We start from the raw sequence: 18,905 nt of genomic DNA on the forward strand, positions 1-18,905 counted from the left end.
GGGGGGAGCAGGGGAATTGATTAAAGGACAGATACTGTATGCCAAGGCTACAGTTATTTCAGTTTAGTCCTGTGTACAAAGCTGACTCTGAATTTGTAAATGAAAATGGTATAATAAAGACTATATATATTTTAATTTTTCCCCCCCATCATAATGAAACACTCGAAATGAAATTGCAATGTAAATACAGATATTTTACAACCATCGCCCTTTTGATTTGGTTGTCCTTTAGGTCACTTAAATTACTAGTGGATTTTGAAAAACGAACCCTTGTAGTGGGGCTACCCCTACACTGCAAGCGTTAAGTGCTTGTTTTTCTTTAGGGGCAAAAATAAAGAAGGAATACTCACCCAATCCTCGGTCCTGTGGCAGTGACTGCAAGACAGGATGAGGTAATGGATCCTTAGACAGCCAGAGCACAGGGGGAGAAGGGGCTGTGAGGACAGGACTAGCAGCCAGGCGGGGCCAAGGGTTAGGCGAGTATTTCTTCTTTATTTTCTAATACTAGAGTTCTGCTGTAAGGTGTGCAGTGATCAGACATAATTCATAATTCTTTACTATTTAAGAAGGTTCAGCTTCTGTAATAAAGAGATGGCCAAATCCAGATAATTTATTTTCTCAGTTGAGATGTTTTATATACCACATATTACATGAGCCAGGCGGTAAGTACACGTGTGTACTTGCTGGACTGAGGCATACATAATGTCTGATGTTTACCATCTTACTGACTGTGGAAAAGCTGAACTAGAGCGATATTTATGTAGTGAGCAAAACAGACGGCAGTACTGGTGCTACTACTATGGATGTGGCATTTCAAATACAAGTGATCATTGAAGGATGTTACCACCCAAAACATATTTCAGTTCTAGATAAAGTCTTGTGAGAAGCCTAGTTCTTGGATCTGTAATCATTAGTTCTTAGATCTCCTATCACTGTGTCTTAGGTCTTTTGAGGGCTTATTTGGCAATATCTACAAGCCATAGTTTTGGCTTGGTTTGCATCTTCCTGGATGTTTCAGATGTTTTGGTCCAAACTGGACGATGTCCCCACGTCTACTTTTGCATTCTCTGAGAATTAAAAAGTATTTAAAAGCAGGGAGAGAGACTCCCTCATAATACCCACTCGAAATTTGCAAACTTCCCTCACCTCTGTTTACACAAGATAACTTGGGTGATTCTGTGTTTTTGATGTAGGTTTTAATTTGTGGATGATAAATGAACACAGTCACTGATCTGTGCTTGTTTGTGCGATGAAAAGCGATACAACAATCGGCAGAATGAAAAAGGAATCGAAGAAAATAAGCGACCGCCTGGAAGTTTTGGTGTGCTGTTGTTGGGATTGTCGCATGTTGTATTGAATATTTGTGACAATGTGGGAAGCCATCAATTGTTTGCAGCTGTCTCTCTGTAGAGTTCTCCACAGACAGTAGAAGGAGGTTGGGCCTCTAAAAATTCATCCAAATGCCAAAAGCTTTTTCTCTAATCGTGTACATATGGTCACATAGACATGCAAGTGTGCATGTTTATCCAACCCTACTTTTAATCCCATCCCATCCCATAAGTACTCTGTGCTTCTTATGTGCTTCTGTACTCCAAATAATGGTAGGTTGGGTTTTGACTGATTTACAAACCATTCCTTCAAAAAAATTTTATGCGTAGATGCATGTAGTGCTCTTTGTAGTTGATCATTGTTTTCTTTTTTCTGACCACAGTGAAGAACCGTCCATGCAAACCTCTTCCTACAGACCTTGCTGTTGTCATGTATACAAGTGGCTCTACTGGCAAACCTAAAGGAGTAATGATGATTCACAGCAACTTGATAGCTGGCATGGCTGGGCAGTGTGAACGCATACCTGGGCTTGGGTAAATATCCACGTCTGACAGCACTGGTTTACCTTTTTTTTACTTATTGGGTCTTTTTACCCATGTTTTGTAGATTGCATCAGAGCAGCGTGCACAGCAAAGCTCTCGGCAAACTTCAAGCAGCTTTAAAGTAGTAATCTGCTCCAGTCTGAAAATGTTAAATATGGACAATAATAATGGGAGTGCAGGCTACCACTTTAAACAAGCTGCTAGCAGGCTTTTAACAAGTTTCAAGTAGTGTTGAAGCTTTCTGCCTGCTCATTATATTATCAAATTTCTTCAGTCTAACTGTGTTTTTGAAGGTTCATAGTCTGAGGCGCATTTTAAACTGGTGCAAAAGAAACACTGAGAAGAGAACATGCTGTCCCTATTCTATCCCAATTGTTTGACATGTGCATTGTGTTGGTTGAAGTAATTGCTTTCCCTTAAAAAAACAAAATCTCTATTTAAAAACTTATGAGACATTTGTATTCTGTTTGCTGCACCAACTGGGCTGAGATTGATTTGCGTTGCTGATGCAGCATACTGTGAGAAGTTCATTACGCTTTCTTGTTGAGTACAAATCACAGACAAATCTGATTTTCTCAGTTATGAATTTCATGACTTTTTTTTAAATCGGTTCTTCTCTAAAGTTAAAAACCTGCGCAGTAAAACAAATGCCCTTTTGCCTTTTTCTTCCTCCTAAAGGAAATTTGATTTCCTGCTCTATACCAAGATGCACAAAACTTAGTTTTCAATGTTGAATTTCCCTTCTGCCGTTGGGGGGAGGACGATCATCGTATCACAAATAATTATGGTACTTTTTCCTTAGGCCAAAAGACACCTACATTGGATACTTGCCCTTGGCACATGTTCTAGAGATGACTGCAGAGCTATCTTGTGCGACCTATGGCTGCAGAATTGGCTATTCCTCTCCCCTAACGCTGTCAGACCAGGTAAGAATGCATTCCTATCAAGATACCTGTACTGTTTAACACTCCGATGTCACACAAGACAAATCTAAAATAAAAAGGAATTTGTGAAAGTGTTAATACCATTTATGTTTTATAAAATGTGAAAGCATCTATTCCTGTATGAGATCTTTGGACTTTGTATGATGTTATGCAGACTGTGTTTTTGTTATCAGCTACTTTAGGCTAAAGGTAGTTAAAAGTGGAAGATAACTGCATACTCTTGTGAAAATACTGAATGTTCTGGAAAGTATTTGCCCATTAGCTGTATGCCACTTGTGAGACCTGAAATATGAGAGATGCCATTGCTGACTTGTTAATGCTAAAGAATCACAGGCGTCCATTACCTCTAAAGTCACTGACCTGGAGCATGCATTCGCAGAGGGAAATCTGAAAAAACTGAACTCTGCTTTTCTGCATTTTTTTCATGCTTGTGAATTACTAGATAATGAACCAGGATAACAGCCCTGAAGCGTGCTTCTCTTAAACAAGTTCTTCAACTGCTGCCCTTGTATTTCTGTGCTAACAGTTTTACTTTAATTGCTTGTCTTGAGTTTTGGATCTTTTCGATATGTGCTATTATATAATACATGTTTTACTTGAATTGTGCTTTTAGTTCAAAATAGTTTTGCCCTTTGACACGTGATGGGATCAGTCCATCCAAAAGTGATATTTTAGCAAACTTGGCTCTCTGGCTGTAGGGAAACTACAAATCCTGCCATGTCTCTGGAAGTCATGGATGTGGTTGTCAGTCTGCAATGCCTCATGGGATTTGTAGTTCACAGCTGGAGTGCCGAGGTTGACTACCCCTGTTCTAACCGCAAGATCTCCCTATTGCAATTTTGATTCTGTTTCCTGTCCACTCGGAGGTTTGGATGTTCTCCCCACCTATACATAATCTGGCACCTCTTGCTGGATTGTCTATAATCTAATATGCAAATTGGCATACAGGGTTGATCTAGTACTTCTAAAAGCCTCAATTATTAAAATCTGCCAGCTGGTTTAAAACTGAAAAATGACAGTGCCAATAGTGAGCCCAAAATGGATCTCGGGATTCCGAATGGCTGATCAAGCATGCGCCACACTAATCTCAGAGCAGTCAATATCTGTAATGGATGCTGCACTATTCTTGTATGGCTACTGTAACAAGTGACATTGCAACCAAGATATGTGGGAGCACATGTTAATACACTGACCTTGCCTGTGGAACTACCGTTCACCTTCAGTGCAGTTAAGTCAAATATCCATATTCTACAAAACTGTGTTAGATGAGAAGGATACATTTATTTCTGCTACAGTAACAGTCACGGATTTTCATAATAAGTTTACATTTTGGTTGCTCCACCTTAGTCTGCTTTAAAATAGAACACAAGGGAAAGATGGGTTGGGTGGATAATGCAATTATTATTCATTCTAAAATTGCTATACAATTTTTGCTGTAATGTTTTGCTTTGGACAGGTGTGTTGTGAAGGTGTTCCTTTAACTAGTCCACGTGTTCATTTATAAGAGGAGTTAAAACACCTTTTCAAAATGATTTCCTGTGAAGCAGTAAAAGAATGTCGCCTCCCGGTCATTTCTGCTTTATTGAATCGCAGCCTGGCTTTATGGCATGAGAGACTGCATTGTGAAAAGAACACATCTTGCAGAAAATGTACTGTATGTATTTTCAATCACTAGTACATGTTGTACATCTCAAGGGGTCCCTATCCTGGTGAGAGAGACCAACTTTTCAGGAGGACTTGGCTACCATAGATATTAAAATCCATTGCACTGGCCATGCATTAAGCAGCTCCAAATTATGCCTTGTGTTCATGCATTGCATTTCTGTGTGTTTAAGGCAGGGGTCTCAAACCTCCGGCCCTCCAGCTGTGGTGGCACTACAAATCCCATGAGGCATTGCAAGATTCTGACAGCCACAGACATGACTCCCGAAGAGAGATGCATCATGGGATTTGTAGTTTCACCACAGCTGGAGGGCCTGAGGTTTGAGACCCCTGGTTTAAGGTGTCCTGCGTTAAAACAGCTCATTCATTCTGAATGAGCTGGCAGTGCACCTTAACCTACTGAAATCCATACCCTTTTTTTTTTATAAATGCGGTGTACGGCAAGACATGGTACTTGGCTCGTGGTGCACTGTGTGTGTGTTGGCTACAGTGTTGGAGTGCCATTTAAAATGAAGAATGTATTTTACTGTGCATTGCCTGAATTCTGTAGGTCATTGCATTTTACTGTGCATTGCCTGAATGAGCCTGAATGATGTAGGTCATTGCATTTAACTGTGCATTGCCTGAATGAGCCTGAATTCTGTAGGTCATTGCATTTTACTGTGCATTGCCTGAATTATGTAGGTCATTGCATTTAACTGTGCATTGCCTGAATGGGCCTGAATTCTGTAGGTCATTGTGCAAAGTTGACATCTGTGTGGATGCCAAAACCTGGCTGTTTTTAGGCGGCTGTGATTTCTATTTGATGGGACATCAGAGCTGCAGTAACTTTCTTTTTATGTATGCATCTGATTATTTATTGTACGTTATTTCTCCAGTGCATTATGTGGGAAGAGGCTGGATAAACTTTCCTGAACTCTTACAATGCATTGTCTGTCTTGAAGTGAATTATTGTTCTTCTACACTGACCCAGACTTTGGCAAGTGTCTCTGAATCAAGGCACAAAGCCAGATTTGCTCAGCAGAAACTGTTTACTCACTGACTAGCCTTTAGGATAAAGAGCTCTTCTGTGCCGCAGATAATTCTAGCGGTCCGCACACAGCTCTTGGCTAGACACAGAATGACTAGCACACTGGGAGGAGAAACCTTAGATACAGAATATGGTGGTACAATGCCATCATCAAAGTGGTAGTCCAACCAAAATACAAAGGAAGACTCCACTTTCCACACTTTACTGTTTCCTAAACTACATTGGCTGGATATGGTAATGCTTGAGTTCTTCTGTTTTTGCATTGACTATCAGTATATTTCTAATATACCGTGTAAGTACATATGGATGCTCCGTCATTCTCTGAAATAACTAAAGTTGTTTAGTTTTGGATAGAGTGGGGTTTTTTCTGTCTGTACAATTGGTGAAGTTTCCCTGTATTGTTGTCCAATAGATGCCTCAGGAGTTAGAGGGAATCTCCCAAAAATAAGAGGTTTTGCCCAGAAATACTTTAAGGATGACTTTCTTCTCACATTGCCATTCTATAACACAGCTTGTACAAATAATAGAAAAAATATTAGATCTTTGTTCGTGTAACATTTTAAATAACACTTGCTCTTTCCTTGGCTCTTACAATATCATGTAAGTCCGTTGTATGTAGAAAGTGTTGTCGCAAGACTGGACCACTCAACTGCTCTTGTCTGTGGGTGGCCTTGGTTTCTTGACCTAGAAGGTCTATAGTTCTGTTTTGGTCTGAGGAGCAAAACCAGATCCCTACAGGCTTGATACTTCCTTTCTTCTCTCATTGGGGTAGTTTATGTATGGTGCAATTTTACTAATGGCCCAGTTTTCTGAGTACTTCATCCCTAAGAATGCGGATGCTTGTCGTGCTTCGTGCTTCGTACTTGTATGGTCTGACTACAAAGTGCCATTTGTATGCCTATTGTTATTAACATAGTGTATACAGAATCATGAGGGAAAACCTGAGACAAAGCCGATCTCATTGGCAATTATACCTGTAGATTTACACTTGGTTACAGATAATTAAAGCAGACAACAGAGTCCAAGAAACTAAGAGGGGAATTTGTTAAAACTGGAGCAGACGGAATCTGGAGCAGCTGTGCATGGCAACCAATCAGCTTCTCTTCCATGTTTAAGTTTTAACTGAACAAACTAGAGAGAGAAGCTGATTCGAGCAGTTGCCTATGGCAACCAGATTCTGTCTGCTCGAGTTTTGATAAAGCACATAGCATTTTCCCTAAAACTGACCATGGGAACATTTCGTCCTTTTTGTTAATTGTTTTCTAAAGATTGTATTTTTTTTTTTTATCTGTGATTTTATGATCAATGGAAATTTTTTTTTTTTATCCATGTTGGGTGCCAGGCAGAAGAAAGCCTAGTTTGATAGGACTGGGCTGTTGATGCTGGCCTGTATCCTGAAGTAGTGTTTAAGCAGCATATCTTGTACTATAAATAGTGTGTAAGAGCAGCCAGTGCTTCAGCAAGGGACAGTTGGCCAGAATTGGATTCTCCTTGTGCTACTTGTGTAATCAGATGATTTAACACTTGTAAAAAGTAAAATGTTGATGAAGCACTAATAAACGTCAGCACATCTATGCAGAGACCAATCATTCGCAATGTAGTTGTAGTTATAGAACAGACAAGTGGTCTCTTCACTGCCTATCTCACATTCTTGTTCTCTGCTTTTTCGGAAGGCTGAGTCTTGCTTGGTTCATTCTAAACTGATTGGTGAACCATAATGCATCCCAAATTCCTTGCGTTACCTCAAAAGATAATTCATCAGGCGCTCTCTCTCTCCTGCAAATCTTTTTTTGCGAGGGAGTAAATAGTTTTTGTTTTTTGCCATGCACTTTCTTTTAGTCAAAATTAATTCTGAAGTGGGCGTGTGCTAGTATAGAACCGCTCTTGATAGCATTTTCTGTCCCGTTGCCTAATAGCCTTTTTCAGTAAATAACTCAAACAGAATTAGACTTTTTAAATGATTTCTTTCCAAACAAAGAATTCAGTCTTTGGCAGAAGGTGGTGAAGACCAATGTTTTTTTTTTTAGCAGTGCAAAGAGTATTTATGTTTTACAGTGTGCAGAAACCCATAGAAACCAGCTGGATCTTACTCAAGTTAGTTAAGCGCAAGATTTCCACATGTTTTCTATAGTTTACTGGAATCTGCAATAAAGTCTTCTACGTGGATGTGAAAGTGTGTCATGAAGTCTCCTCAACATCCTCTTCTGACTTCCTCCTTAATGCTGTTGATACCATTGCATGCGACAGCTCTGACGTTCCTCTGACTTCGAAAAGGGGGGGTTTGGCATAGTAGCAGGAAGGGGGTGAGCACCATGTCCATGCAGGAGGTTCCTTTTAGAGAACTTGGTTTGTTACGTTTTCCACTTTTATAGTTTAGCATTCAGTATGTGATCAAGTCTGATTTGAGCAGTAGGATGGTATTTTAAGGCAAAGGACTCCATGACCAGAGGATAAGGCCCCTTTCACACAGGCTTTCCAATCATGTCTGCATGATTGGAAAGCCTTCAGGTTTTTCAGGTGGACTTGATCAGAAGCCTGTAAGGCCTTGTTCACAACAAGCGCGGAGCAGAGCAGTTGCAGACCGGAACAAAACTGCGTCCAATGTATTCCTATGGTATTTTTAGCTCCAGTTCACATCGCAGCGTGCAGTTCCAGAGCAGGTGAAAAAACTGCAGCAGGCCCTATTTTACCTGCTCTGGATCTGCAAACGCATCAAAAACACATGCAAATGCCTGGAACGCACTGAAAGCCCATGTTAAACTAAACATTTTATTTATTTTTTTACAAAAAACGCCCCAGAACGCATCAAAAACGCAGCACAACCCACTGACTGCACTGCGTGTGCAGAAACCTGAGCGGATCTGCTCTGCATTTGGTGTGAACAAGGCCTAAGTGTATCGGCAACTGGATGTATATAGAAGGGCATCCATTTACATCCGATTACCCCAGAGAGCCGTGACAGGATCGAGAAGTGAGCGAGCGACGGTATGTGTTCGCTCACTTCCCGATCTACTGAGCCGACCTGTGACAGTCTTATTGTTACAGGTCGGCTAGAACTATGAGGTGAGTGAAAAGCACTCACCTCATAGTTCTCCTTTTTTAAAAGGCTGATTAAAACAACCCAAATGTAAGAAAACATCTCCGAATCACCCCAAACCACACTGTCCTCAATTTGCTTCTGAGTCCAAAGCCTGTCTACACAAGCCCTTATCTGAGTGTGGTCATTAAAAGAAAGACAGTTGCAACATTATGATCACAAACATTCTACAGGAAACTTTTCTTTTACCCTTCCTCACTGTATTTAAACTTTAGCCAAAATGTACCTGAGTTGTATAGGATGCAATGCAGTCCAGGAACTTTTAGTTCCAACTTTGAGCTCTGACAAGTGTAAACAGTATCTGGATTGATGTTAGGGTGCCGTGTGATTTTTATGAACTAGTTTACCATTTTGTTTAGAGACTGACTTGTATGTTGTTCTGTCTTTCACTGGAATAATGCATCTTACTAGTCTTGTCATTCTTTTTTTTTATTTTTTTTATACAGTCTAGTAAAATAAAAAAAGGAAGCAAGGGAGATTGTTCAATACTGAAGCCCACACTGATGGCTGCTGTGCCTGTAAGTACATGTGTTTTCTGTCCATATCTAATCTCACAGCAAAGGAGACCGAGTATGCCTAGTAGTATTTGTATAACAAATGCTGCAAATATGTACATAACATAACCAGAACCTGGCATAGTTTTTCCTTCAACACTTGGCAACATTCCACAGTTGTCTGTTTAAACATCAGGCTAAATATGTTCTTTTAGGTGAAAAGAATGCACTTTGTGCGTGTGAATCACTTTACATGAGGCTCACTGGATCTTGATTGATCCTATTTTTATGGAATAAGCATGGAGCAAAGTGGTGATGCCGCTCCTGGTAAGCAGCCTTATTTCAGCTGTTATCTTTGTGGAGCAGATTAGGAAATATAAACTACTACTCGCCTTTTCTACTATTTTTATTCCATTTGAATTCCCATGAACCAATTTTCCTCACTGAAAAGCAGAAAGTCATTGTTTTGGAATTTGATTTCCTTTGTATTGATTTTTTGGAAAACAAAACTCAATAAAAAAAACTATCTGATTTAAAAAAAGAAAAGCAGAAAGTCTAAATGCATTTAGAACAATTGAAGAGTCATTGGAAAGCTTTTGTTTCTTGAGAGAGTACATTTATGTGTATATATTTTAAGTGCATGTAAATCCTGCTCTCCCACTTTAATTTAAATCCCTGACTTCAACCACTCCCTGCTCTGCATACACTCACTACCCAGTTAATGAGTCTCTGGGTTTTTTTTCTTTTTCATGTGTGTATTAAACACTATTAAGGTAGCCTCCATTCTTCCTGTTAATAAGTTACTGTTCTCTTTCAGGAAATTATGGATCGCATTTACAAGAATGTCATGTGCAAAGTGCAAGAAATGAATGTAATCCAGAGAACACTGTTCAAGCTGGGTTATGACTACAAACTGGAGCAGATTAAGAAGGGATATGATGCTCCATTATGCAATGTGTATGTAAAAGTAATCCTTTTGTCTGTTGGGTCACACATGCAATTGCCTCATTCAGGAGTTTTCGTATTCACGTTCTGGCATTATTTTGATCTGCTGTTGTGGCATAAAGGAAAGTATTTGTCTAAGTGCCCTGTGCCATTGACAGAGCTAGGTTGCTCCTTTTATCTTGCATCTCAAAAGTTTTTGAATGTACCGTTACTGACTGCTTAGAGCACGTAAGTAGTCTGTGCATGATTAACAAATGTTCAAATGAGAAACAGAACCTATAGAAAGCTTGGCCATGACAATGCTTGAAAGGTTTCACAAGGGGTATACCCGTATCGGGGTTGGAGGAAATTCCGTACTAAACATCCCTTCTAACCAGGTCACATAGTGACTCTATAGGCTACCAAGATGGGCATTTTATTTATTTTCTGGGTTTTACCAGGCTACCATTACCCCTAGGTTTTACATGGGCACATGCTTGCTGATCTCACAAATTAACAAAAGTTGCATTCGTTTCTTGATAGCTTAATAATGGACTGAGTAACAACTGTATGCAGTATAACACTGTGTGGCAATACTAATCTAACATTTGATCAATTTAAAAGCAAAGCATTGTTTTAAAATTAGAAACTTTGAGCAATAATCAATTAGTAATTTACCTGGCTTTATCACAGTAGAAAAGTAACAAAATGTATAGTCTACTACCTACTACCAACTACTACTAACTACTACTACTACCCGATAATCTCATATTTGCGTCTGTTGTCTCCAATACATCACAATGAATAATTGCTCATAATTATCACAGCAAAAAAATGTGAAGTCCGATTGCATCATGGAAGCTGAGCTTGTTTGTGCTGGTGCATACCTAGTTGGCTATAACATGAGTAGTGGCCACACACAGTCATTTAAGATTCTCTACACTGGTCTTAATTGTTGGGGACAATATAAAAAAGAAAATGTCATTCATAGAGAGAGATGAGATTTGATGTTAGATATCAGCGATTGTTAGTGGGTGTTTTTCCATTTTAAGTTACCCAGACTGACATAACTTTTTGTTTCCTTTCAGGATACTGTTCAAAAAAGTAAAGGCGTTATTAGGAGGGAATGTCCGCATGATGCTGTGTGGTGGTGCTCCTTTGTCTCCACAGACTCAGAGGTTTATGAATATCTGTTTCTGCTGTCCTGTTGGCCAGGGTTATGGATTGACAGAAACTTGTGGAGCTGGTACCATAACTGAAGGTAAATATGATGCCTCTGTAGGGCATTGACATAAAAAAAGCTGGCTGACAATAACTAAATTGTTTTTTCATAACTACTTCCTAAATCTAAATTTAGTTAGAGACCGGAAGAGATGTGTTTCCTATTGAGGATGTACCCATGTTGCATTGCTCTTTCTCTATAATATGTAAATTAGGTTAGATAGCCACTGAGCTTCAGTCTTAGATTTTTCTTTAAAGAATGGGAAAAAGTGTTTGGTTAGATTTCAATTACAGGCCCTCAAACCACTTTTTCCTTTTGACCAGATCTTTTGTATTTGCACTTTCTATGAGATAAATGTATAGAACAAGCAATGACAAAGATGTGAGGGTATAGTGTTACCGTAGTGAGAACTGGGGACCTTTTTAATGTCACGTTCTTGTGATGCAGAATGTGTTAACACCCGCAGGGTGATTATGGGACAATAGAGGCACTGCTGCTGGTGCTTGTCATTTCCTGGACAGACGACAATACTGGAGTTGTGAGAGGGCACATAGATCATGAGGCAGTGTTCCTTTCAAGCTTTATTGTTCATGGCTTTGTGTGTTAGCAGGTGTTTTATTGATTTTAAATTTAGACTTTTATAAATTTCTTTCTTATTTTATTGCAGTATCCGACTATAGCACTGGAAGAGTGGGAGCTCCACTTACCTGCTGTGAAATTAAACTACGAGACTGGTTAGAAGGTAAGTGCTCTTAACACTATAGATTCTTCTAATATGTCATTTTATTTGGTTTGTGATAGTGGCAAAAGACAATTTGCATTCCCCATTTAGAATAGGGAAATGCCTTCTATAATCCCACAATTCTGGTTTCTTTATAGAAGAAACTCAGCTGTTTAAAATTATTAGATGACAAAATACTACAGCTAGATGAAGAAACGTGGATGTTGCTACTGTTTGTTCCAAAAATTGTTTTTGATCATCGTTCAGGTTTACTGTAAATTAGTTCAGTAATAGCATGCATGCTTTCCTTTGGATGTTGCAATGTATGGGGTAAGGTCTTTTTTTGTATTTCAGGTTATGCAGTGGTGGTATGTTAAATTACTATGAATAATGACCCAGTATTTTAAAACTGGGTTAAGACACTTTAAATAAACAAAGCTAAGATATTGCTTGCAGGCTGCCCAAGAAAGCTAGTCTAGTATTGTACAATTTGTCTATTTACTAACTGTTTCATTTTGAAAGGATAACTGTAGTTATAATCACTTCTGTGGGTTTAAAGGCCAACTCCAGACTGGCCCCTGCCACCACCACGTATACGCAGGCTACATTGCTCATTTATAAATATTACTTTTTTGTACATTGTGTTCTATATTTGCACTTTACATTTTATATGGGGTTCATATTACTTGCTATGCATTCGCTATTTACTGCGCATTTACTGAACTTTATTTTTGTGTGCTGTGATTTATAATTTTTTACCTTTTTGGATATTCATAGGAGCGCAGACTAATATGCATTATGATATATTAATTTTGGCTCAGAGAGAGGATTACTTTCCCTGGTCCTGCAGGTTTCCTCGCTGCTGGATCCCCATAGTGGTGACCAGTCCCACAAAGCTGCTCTGTTCACCAGTCATGTATTCTCCCATCTTACTTATGTACAATGCATTACCACCAGCAACTGGTTTAAGCTGAAAGGAGTTTGGTTTAAGCAGGCATTATGAGCACTTAGTGACCAGACAAGCTGCTTTATTTCCTTCCTTTGCATCACCTGTAAGGATAGACATAAATGCTTGTTGCAGGTCAGTGACCTTCAAATGGCAACCAAGATGAAGATGAGGGAAACTTTTACTGGGAGAAATACATAGCCTTCCATTGCTGAAGCTTTAAAAATAGCTACCTGCCCATCTCTGGCTTTTTGAGATGCATTACCCTAAATAAGAATTCCCATTCAGGGAAAAATCTTCCCAACCAGGAATGGATATCAATAGAAAATAGGTAGACTTTGAGATTTAGGACCTCCTTAGAGGATTTTATTGCTGCGTCTCCATTTTAGGAGATTTTTCCCTTTTTTACTTTGTGTCATTGGCTTGTGTCGCCACAATGGAAACTGAGGGGAAAATCTCCCCAACAGGTACCCAGACAGCAATGAGAATTCTGACGTGAAATCCCTTTTTACACTTTACCTAAGACAACAGGTTTTGCCTGCAGTTCTACTGTTACTAACTAGCAGAAATATCGACAAATGTGGAAAATCAAGTGTTGATATTTTTATGGCAAGCAATTACTTCTATTGTTTTCCTCGTACATTTCATATACTCCTACTCTCTTAGTCATCTCAATCTTTTGTCAATTGTCTTGCAGGAGGCTATACAAATCGGGATAAGCCACACCCGCGAGGAGAAATTGTCATTGGAGGGCACAATGTATCAATGGGTTACTTTAAAAATGAAGAAAAGAACCTAGAGGACTTTTATGTGGATGAAGATGGGCAGAGGTGGTTCTGTACCGGAGACATTGGAGAGTTCCACCCCGATGGCTGCCTGCAGATAATTGGTAGGTCCAGCTAGCTTTGTCCATACTCCCGATGACTCCCATTTTCAGTATTTCACCTGATAATTTGGGATCTGTGTTTTTTACAGACCGGAAAAAGGATTTGGTAAAGCTGCAAGCAGGAGAATATGTGTCTCTGGGCAAAGTGGAAGCTGCTTTGAAAAACTGTCCATTCATTGACAACATCTGTGCCTATGCCAACAGGTAACTTTTCTATGTACATTGAATTGCTATCATGTGCCCTAGTTTATACCTGCAAGTGAGCAGCTGTTGCAGCGCTTGTGGAGCTATAAAGCATGATCACTAATAGATATACTTACTGTAAAAGATCATTCTACCTTTAGTTGATGAAAATGGTAAAGTAGTGTTAAACAGCAAAAATTCCAGTTCTAGGTATAATTTTACTTTTGATAACAGAAAGCTTAAGCCCAACTGCTTGGCCTATATGGGACAGTGCTATGCGTTTCTACTCCAGCTTTCTTCATTCTGACCCACAACAGGCAGTGTACTGCAGAGAAAGAGGGTTGAATGTGAGTCAGGCTGGCTATTATTCATTGAGTCAGCCTGACGGACCCTACCCAGCTGTCCTATTTTGGCATACACTGCCTCCACCTGTCACTATCAGGAGAGCCTGATGGTGATGCACAGTGCCAACCCTACACTGACCCACCAGCTGCCAGCAAGCTGTCTGCTGAGAAAGTCACATTTATTTTTACGGTTGGCCAGCACAGCAGCTGCCTGTTGCCACTGTACATTTGTTTTCCCCTTAATCGTACAATAAGGTATACAGGTGTATTCAGGTTGGGTTATGCATATGTCTTCAGGAGGTTGGAGTCTTTGTACATGGTGTTGTGACTCAATGGGATCTTAACCCCGTTCTGTCAGTTCTCCAGAAACCACCCTTTGAACCTATCTGGTATAGTCTACTGTCTACTCTCCCTTAATTTTCCTTTCTTGTGGCTATCCCCACTGAAAGGCAAGGTTCTGAGTTGGTGGCCTTATCCTTGGAAGAACTCTTTCTTGTACTACACAGAGATAAAGGTGTCTTGAGTCCTAAATCTGCATTTCTTCCAAAAGTGGTCTCTGCCTTTCACCTTAACCCAACATTGTTCTTTAATTTCTGATGCCCTGCTCCATATCATTCTCCATTATCTTGATGTGGTAGTGCTATTCGTGTCTACCTCTCTGCTACATCTTCCTTTTTAGATGGACTGACTTTTTGGTATTAAGGCTTCCCTGCAGGACAACCTGCTTCTCCTTCCACTATCTCCAGGTGGATTCGCAAGCTCCTCATCCTAGCTAATGGATCTAATGACAAGGCCCCACCTATCCCATTCAACGTTCCCTCCACTAGATTAACTTGGTGCTTACTGGGCATGATGGCAGCACACATCTTTTTTTTTCTTTTTGCAAGGCTCCCACCTGCTCTTGGTGGATATTCAGACCTCATCCGATGCCAGTTTCAGCTGTAAGGTTCTTTAGGTGGCTCTTTCATCCCTTTTAAGCCCTTTCTGTTACCTGTTAACATAGGCCTGTTGGTGTTTGGTTGCTGTGTTGGCCACCCCTCAACTGGACTGCTTTTGGTACGGGTCCCAATGTACCAGAATACTCCTGTGTCCATTAATGTACAATTTAAGAAAATAGGATTTTTGTCTTGCCTGTAAAAATCCTTTTCTTGGACTACATTAGGTGACACAGATTCCTCCTCTACATTATTATTATTTAGTCCTACTATTGCTTGCAACAAAATGGGGACATTCTGGGAGTGGGAGGGATTATACTAGGCCAGGGGTGCCCACAAGGTCGATCGCGATCTACCAGTCGATCGCGTAGGGATCACTGGTAGATCGCCATGTCCTCTCCTCCCACCGCTTCTCTGGATCCCCGCTGCTCTCCCCAGCGGGGATCCGAGAAGAAGTGAAGGAACCGGCGGCGGGGGAGGACGGAGCCGCTGTCACAGAACTAATGCAGAGCGGTGAGGAGAGAGAGAGAGAGAGAGAGAGAGAGAGACGCTCGGCCAGGATCTGACAGCCGGCGCCTCTCTCTCCCCTCACTGCTCGTCCGTTCTGCCACAGCGGCTCCGAAACCCCCCCCGCGGCTGAAGTGCTCTTTCACTTCTCGTCGGATCCCCCGCTGCCTCTGCCCGAGGAGAAGCTGAGCCCATTTGTGCGTGGCCGAGCGGCAGAGGATCGGTACATGTCAGTAGTATGTACCAAGCCCCTGTGCAGGACAAACACTGGAGTCTGATCACTCCAGTGTTTGTAAATAACTGGGGACACCTAGTACTATGTGTCCCCAGTTATAAATGAATGAACAGCATGTGATTTACATCATGTCCCGTTCATTCATGAGTTTCTCAATGGGGAGAAGCACTCTGTACGGAGGCTCCTCCCCATTCAGATACTGCTTGATAGTAAATATTTTCTGAATGAATGGGAATTCATTTAGAATAGAGGCTGCAGAAAAAAAGATTGAGGACTTTGTGTCCTCAATTTCTTTTTCTATTTTAAAAGGGAAATATCAGGGGGCTTTTTAGACCCCTAATATTTCCCCGAAGCGGTACCATTGACTTCAATGCACCGCCACGCCCCCTCCCGCCCCTGAATGCAGGTGTTTTTTTGTTGGTAGATCTCAATGAGCTCGTCATTTGAAAAGTGGATCTCCAGACGAAAAATAGTGGGCGCCCCTGTACTAAGCTATCTTGCAGCTGTTTTTGCCAGTGTCCAATCTCCTAAAGGCAACTGCATAATAAATGTACCTAAACAATCCTTTGTCCCTTAGGCCTTGTTTACACTGCCATGCACGCTCATACAGAGACCTGCTCCTGGGAGGGACAGCCTGTAATTGCATGCAGCCGTCTGTATATCCCTATGACTGCAAGCGGCTGCACTTGGGCACAGACAGTCTGCATCCAAGTGTGTGCACCCTGGCCTCCGCAGATGTGCAGGTTCGGGTCGGCATGTAGCCTCATCCTGTCATGGGATGTACAGGCAGCTGCAGACAATTATAGGCTTTACCTGCCCCTCCCAGGAGCAGGTCTCTGTACGGGCATGCACGCACACGTGAATGAAGCCCTGATGTACTCCAAGAAAATTATTTTACAGGCAAGACAAAAAATTTTTTTTTATTGAGAGCTTTATTTTGTTAATGTATGTAGAAAGGTCTCTTAATTGGTTAGAAACAAATTGTGTAGCTGATGGTACTTTCAGAGAAACGAGTGACATGATTATCTGGATGCTGTTAATTAAATGCTGTCATTAAAAACAGTTTTAATGACAGACTTTAAAAAGCACATAACTGTTATGTTTCTGTTCAAATATACATAATGTCGCCACTTTCCTGTACTTCGCATATTTCCTATTATTTTGTCTGACTACATCTCAGCTGGCTGAGTTTAATTATAGCAATCAGTTGTTTAACCCATTACATTGCACTGTTCATTCTTAGCATGTTTGTGCTTCATATTCATACAGAGAACTACATGTTTGCTATTTAGTGAATCTTCTAAAATGAGGTTCCACATTTTTGTTCCTAACCCTTAAGGAAAATGTTTTCACTGCTCCATATGTGCCTTTGGCAATGCTAATCTTCCTTGTATCCTGTTACAGTCACCAGTCTTATGTGATCAGCTTTGTCGTTCCTAATCAGAAGAAGCTGACTAGTTTAGCACAACAGAAAGGGATCGAAGGCACTTGGGAGGAAATCTGTAACGATCCCACAATGGAGGCCGAAGTATTAAAGGAGATTAAAGATGTAGCATGTTCAAGTAAGTCACATCCTGTTTGTTCTATCCTATGTGAAGTAGCCTGTTACGTCCAGCTGCTAGACAGCGTGTTTTTTCTTTTGGTTCTGCTTGCTAGGAAATATACACTACAGACTTTATTTACATTTTAGGTTGGGTCCAGGCTGTGTTGACAACCTTAGTTAAAAGAGCCCATAACACAAGGAGGCTTAGTAAATAGTTATAATGGAAAGAAAGCTTAGTAAAGGGTTAAAATGGAAAGGATAAACCTAATAACCATATCTGGAAAATATGCGTCATTGCAAAGATTTAGTAAGCAAGATTATGAAACAAAAAAACGGTTATTATTGTTTATAAAGGCAATCTACAAGGGTCCTTTAAGGTTACGATTCACATTGTCTGCTATAGCCGAAACTGTTTCACTTGTGTTCATTTCCAACCTCCGTGACTATTCTGAATAACCAGATGTATAGCAAGATGTACTTACATGTGCCATCTTATTCTGACTTTCATAACAACATTGTGTAATCACATTGCAAAACTTATGACTAGGCTTCATCTTTACAGCAGTACAAGTATAGATTTCATAAAACAAAGTCTCGTTTTTTTATCTTGTAAATACGTCATTGCTATCAATAACACGTTTCAATTCTATTCTGCTGTGCTCTGTATTAATAATCCCCAAGTTCGTAAAAGAAACGTGGGCTTAGAGCAACATGAAGGTTATTACTGAGCTTTCCTTCTGAAACTGCTTTTTTAATATTTTCCATGATTAAAGGTTTATTCGAATACATATTTGCCCGTGTAAAGTGTAAACTTTTCATTGTTGTCACGGTCCTGTAACAGTCTACTACTATAGATGATGAATCTACTGCCACCTATTGGCCACACTTTCCATGACTGTTTAAATTGAGCAATATTACATGTCTAGAACACTGCGGATTGTTTGTTTTTATTTGGTAAACCAAATAATGTAATAAAGTTACCTTGACATGTATAACATGGTGTACTTGCTGCCTCCTAAATAATAGTAAGAATACAAAGAGACCCAGTGACTAAAATTCACACAAGGCTAATTCCTCAGATATTGGTTACAAGTGATCCCAGGGTCCTAGGTAATTCAAGGAAAATTGTAACAAAGCTAAAAACAAGGCCTTTGCTGGAAGCTGGCAAGGTTTGACTTAGATGCTACATTAAGACCTCTATTTTCCATGATTAAAGGTTCAGCCCACAGAGTTTGTTTAGGATAGTGAAGCGGAACCAATTCAGCATCATTTCAAGAAACACCACTGTCCTGTGTCTGGCATATGACCCAGAAGTCAGACGGGCCAGATATAGAAAGGGAAGGCAGGAGAATGTTTTGGCT

General features: G+C 40.3%; 1 protein-coding gene across 3 annotated transcripts in view; it reads left to right on the forward strand.

The window, feature by feature from the left end:
* ACSL4 (acyl-CoA synthetase long-chain family member 4) overlaps positions 1-18,905 on the forward strand; it is a 27,451-nt gene that overhangs the window by 8,222 nt on the left and 324 nt on the right. For all 3 annotated transcript variants that reach the window (XM_018571369.1, XM_018571370.1, XM_018571371.1), the window contains exons 6-14: positions 1,712-1,862; positions 2,674-2,797; positions 9,051-9,122; positions 9,916-10,055; positions 11,111-11,283; positions 11,912-11,986; positions 13,609-13,800; positions 13,887-14,001; positions 17,406-17,563. In XM_018571369.1, the coding sequence (XP_018426871.1) occupies positions 1,712-1,862; positions 2,674-2,797; positions 9,051-9,122; positions 9,916-10,055; positions 11,111-11,283; positions 11,912-11,986; positions 13,609-13,800; positions 13,887-14,001; positions 17,406-17,563 (1,200 nt within the window). The remainder of the gene's footprint in view (positions 1-1,711; positions 1,863-2,673; positions 2,798-9,050; positions 9,123-9,915; positions 10,056-11,110; positions 11,284-11,911; positions 11,987-13,608; positions 13,801-13,886; positions 14,002-17,405; positions 17,564-18,905) is intronic.

This window comes from Nanorana parkeri, unplaced genomic scaffold (assembly GCF_000935625.1).
Source record: "Nanorana parkeri isolate BGI_ZX_2015 unplaced genomic scaffold, ASM93562v1 scaffold1744, whole genome shotgun sequence".
Classification (NCBI taxonomy): domain Eukaryota; kingdom Metazoa; phylum Chordata; class Amphibia; order Anura; family Dicroglossidae; genus Nanorana; species Nanorana parkeri.